The following is a 4,201-nucleotide window of genomic DNA, read 5'->3' as shown; positions in this document are numbered from 1 at the left end:
GCGCCCCTCCTGTGCCGCGTCTCCCGTCGCCGGACAGACCAACACCCCCCACTTCTTCTAACGCCACTTCTTCAAAATAGACTCGCCCAGACCGAAAACCAACTTCTGCGCATGGGCCACGAAGTTTCAATCGCACTGTACGTGCATGACCGCATGTGGTATTTTGTGGAAGAGCCACACTCAAGGGGCCAAAGAACCGCATGTGGCTCGCGAGCTGCAGTTTGCCAACCACTGACGTAAACCGTAGGCTATAATGGGAACCAGGGGAAACGTAGGCAGAGGAAGAAGAATTCTGAGTTTTATTTTTTCTTTTCTCCTCTTGATTCAGGAAAACGTGACAGAAGAAACCTACATACATTTGGATAAGCAGCTATTCGAACTCTTTCTGACCCTCGGTCAGTGCCTGGGCAGCGTGGAGGAGCTGCTGCAGACACCTGGGCTCTGCAGAGAGGATGTTGGTGCCCAGCAGGTGTTCTATGAGGTAGGGAACTTCCAGACGCCCATGTGCTGGCCATTGCCACAGTCAACCCACGAGGTAAGCCGGAGCTGCAGCCCCTTGCACTCGGGCTCACTGTGTCTTCCTGCCTCTCCACTTTGCAGACACTGGCTCTCGAGCTGAAAAAACTGTACTTAGCTCTGAGTGACAAGAAGAAGGATCTTTTGAAAGCTATGACTTGGCCTGGAAGGACCGCCAACTTGTTCCCTGAATGTTTTGAAAACCTGCAAGTTTACCTGGAGCACACGCAGGCTGCTGCTGCGTCCAGGAGCAAGTCCCTGAAAGCCGGCCTCGACTATAATCGCAGTTACCAGGTACGGGCCTCGGCACTCAGCCTGCGTCGGCACTATTTTAGGTTACAGCATGGACCCCCCACTCCCATTAATTCCTAGTCCTGGTGGTGGTCGTGAATAGGAATTGCTAGGGAAAGCGGCGAGGCTGTCTTTCTATGACGGTCTTTTAGTTCTGCTGCTGATGGTTGGAGACCATTCAAAAGCCAGGAACTTTCCAAAGTCTTGGGAATGACGTTTTATTGAGTTAACATACTGTTTCTTTCCTGTATTGCACTCAGCCTCTCAGTGAGTGTCGTGTGGGAGGACTTCTCGGTAAGAGGGAGCCAAGAAAGTTTCTGAGCAAAGTAATGACAGTTCATGTATGTTTCAGGTAGACTCACCTGGCAGGTGTCTAATGTGGATTGGAGGAGAGATTTGAGGCAGGTGATTGGTTAGGAAGTTACTAAAATTGTCTAATGAAAAGAAAAAGAAAAAGAAACACAACACCACTTATGAAGGAGTTTTACCCATAAAATCAACCCTGAATCTAATAAAGCCTCTAGAATTTAAGTAAAAGACGCAAGGGAAGAAGAGCGTGTTAGATGTCACCGTGAGTGTAGTCAGCCTAGTCCAGACATTGGGAAGCTGCACAGAATAAATAAAATCCAAGAACAGGAGAGAAAGATGGGTGGGGAACCTGCCAATTACAGGACACTTGAGACACCTGTGATCCATTGCAACCTATTGGGCATCATGTAGATCCCAATTCAAAAAAACAAAAATGATTGGCAGTTAGAGAAATGTGAACCCTGTCTAGACTGTTAATAATACTAAGGAATGATTATTATTGATTTGTAGGATTTTTAAAGGAAGGAACCTTTATCTTTTAGAGGTACATACTGACACATCTACTGGTGAAATACTATGATATCTGGGATTTGCTTCAAAATAATCTGAGGGGAGGGGTTAGGTAGAGTCAAGAGAGCACCAGGAAGATAGATACAGTCGTTAACGTGGGATCGTGGTGGCACAGGGAGCTCTCTATTGTGGTATATGTTTGAAATTTCTGATGGCACAAAACTTAAAGGACAACTAAATTTTTTTTAAAAAAGGAATAGAAAGGCCTGAGTGAAATTCTCACTGTTTCTTGCATTTATCTTTTTGTACAGAATGAAGTAAAGCGATTATATGATCAACTGATTAAGAATAAAACATCTTTACAGCAGTCTTTGAATGAAATTAGTGGCCAGAGTATTGATGAACAGCTTCAGGTAATCAAGTCAGAATCATTCCGACCGACCTCACCTCGGGCCAGAGTCTTGTGTCTGAGCTGTGCTTCTGAGCCACTTCCCTCTGAGCGCCGTGGCCAGGCTTAAGTAAATAAAAATGAAAATACTTATGCGGACTTGGGAAGCATCTCATAGTAGTCCTTTATGGAGTGTAAATCAAAACAACAGGCCATTGTCACCCGTCAACTGGGCAAAATGTTAAGTGTGTGCAGTGTTGGGAAGTGCGCCCTCGCCCTGTCGGTAGGAGTGCTGACTGGGGACCCTTGGCTGGACTGTATTAGAATTTTCAGTGTAAATGCCCTTCCATCCAGAAGCAGTTCCATTCGCTCATTAATTCAGCAAGTGTTAACCGAGGACCTACTGTGTTCAGGCACTGCTCTGGGTGCCAGAATGCATTTATCTGAAGGAAATAAAGGTAAGTGTGTATGTAAATATTCACGGATGGACCAAGCGGCACTGCTTGAGTCAAAACCTCTGAGTAGCCCACAAGCCCGTGAAGAGCAGACTGTGCAGCCTTACAAAGGCAAACCACGCGTCTGTTTAAAGGAGCCAGGCACGTTTGTACTGATTTGAGGACATGCTGAGGATCTGATAAGTGAGTTGTGCAAACAGCAGAACAGAATGATGTGTGCAGCTCGGTGCGTTTAAGGACGGGCACTTGTACCCCTACGGACCGTGCGTTAGAAACAAGCTGAACGGTGGATCTTTGGGGAGGGCTGGAGGGGAGGGAGGGAAAGCGGGACTTCCACTTTCCCTTAACTCTTTCCTGTTGAAGTTTTTAATAAATGCGTGTGCTTCTCTAGCTTACTTTAAATGTTTTCTTTTTCGCATTGTCTCTTTAGAAAGCAGATGCCTACACCGCGGAGCTGCGGAACTCTGAGAGCCGAGTAGCAAAACTCAGGGCCGAGGGAGAGAAGCTTCACCTACCTTATGCCCTACTCCAGGAGGTTTACAAACTAGAGGTGTGTCCGAGCAGAAAACATCCATGCAGTGAATTACTAGGATTATTTATAAGGATTATTTATAAGATTTTTTTTCTCCCACCAAGGGAGTTCAGATTTGTGGTTCGTTTGGTTGTTTCCGTGGTGGGATGAAATGTTTGGGCCCCCCTGCTCTTCCTTTTCAGGATGTGCTGGACAGTATGTGGGGTCTGCTGAGAGCCAGGTACGCGGAACTCGGCAGCCCTTGCGTCACTGAGAGCCAGCAGGACGCTTTGCTGCGAGGCGTGGAGGAGCTGGTGGCCATCAGGAAGGAAAAGCTTGCTCGTGACCACTTAGCACAAACCACAAGCAGAGGTGCCTTGCAGGCTCAGATACAGAATCACAAGGTGAGACACGCGGGCGGAGCGCCGTCTCACGGACGCGGTTTTTCTGAGTGGGAACCACGCGCATCCATTTTCTTCCGTGGGGAAATAGGTATCGTTCCTTCATTCTTTTAGCAAGCAGCCATTGGAAGGCTCGTTGCGTACCAGGAGCCCTGCTAACCTCTGAGAATATGGTGTGAATGAAGCAGGTGCAGCTCCTTGCATTTGTGGAGCTTTCCATTGATTGAGAAGACAATTTATTAAGGAGCCATGCAGACAGATTTAAAATTAAATTTGGGATACGTGCCTTGAGAGCATTTAATAGAGGAAATTTAACTCAGGAGATAAGACAAGGCTTCCTGGGAACTGAAATCTAAATAAACATTATCTACACTAATAAAAGAGAAACATGGTAATTGGCGTATGACCACTACCCTTCCCATTGGCTAATCCCCCTGTCACTCACAGAGTAGGGCTGAGATATGCAAATTAACTGGCAGCCAAGATGGTGGCCGGCAGCCAGGCAGCTGATGCGAACAGGGAGGCTAGCTTGCTTCAGTGATGGAGGACTACAACGTTCCCACCTGCCGCTCCGGCCTCTGAGCTCCTGAAGCAACAGCTCCAAAAGATACAATATTTCAATTATAGAGCTAAAAGATGGTGGTTAATTTGCATACACCAGTTGCGAGGGAAGACTGAGGACAAAATGGAGGCCGAGCAGTACAGACGGAGCCAAGGCTGCGGAGGTGGGAGGCGGGAGGCGGGAGGGAAAGCCCAGTCACAGTGGCTCCGAGCTGGAGGGGCAGCGGCTGGGAGGGGGAGGGGCAGCTCCTGGGAACGG

General features: G+C 47.7%; 1 protein-coding gene across 1 annotated transcript in view; it reads left to right on the top strand.

Annotated features, from left to right (window-relative positions):
• SYNE2 (spectrin repeat containing, nuclear envelope 2) overlaps positions 1–4,201 on the top strand; it is a 257,316-nt gene that overhangs the window by 169,636 nt on the left and 83,479 nt on the right. Inside the window, exons 71-75 of the mRNA XM_006756713.2 lie at positions 329–481; positions 601–810; positions 1,938–2,039; positions 2,900–3,019; positions 3,184–3,384. Of these exons, the coding sequence (XP_006756776.1) occupies positions 329–481; positions 601–810; positions 1,938–2,039; positions 2,900–3,019; positions 3,184–3,384 (786 nt within the window). The remainder of the gene's footprint in view (positions 1–328; positions 482–600; positions 811–1,937; positions 2,040–2,899; positions 3,020–3,183; positions 3,385–4,201) is intronic.

This window comes from Myotis davidii, unplaced genomic scaffold (genome assembly GCF_000327345.1).
Source record: "Myotis davidii unplaced genomic scaffold, ASM32734v1 scaffold474, whole genome shotgun sequence".
NCBI classification, from domain to species: Eukaryota; Metazoa; Chordata; class Mammalia; order Chiroptera; family Vespertilionidae; genus Myotis; species Myotis davidii.
The sequence above is the reverse complement of the archived record's forward strand: the minus strand, read 5'-3'. Positions and strand labels throughout refer to the sequence as shown.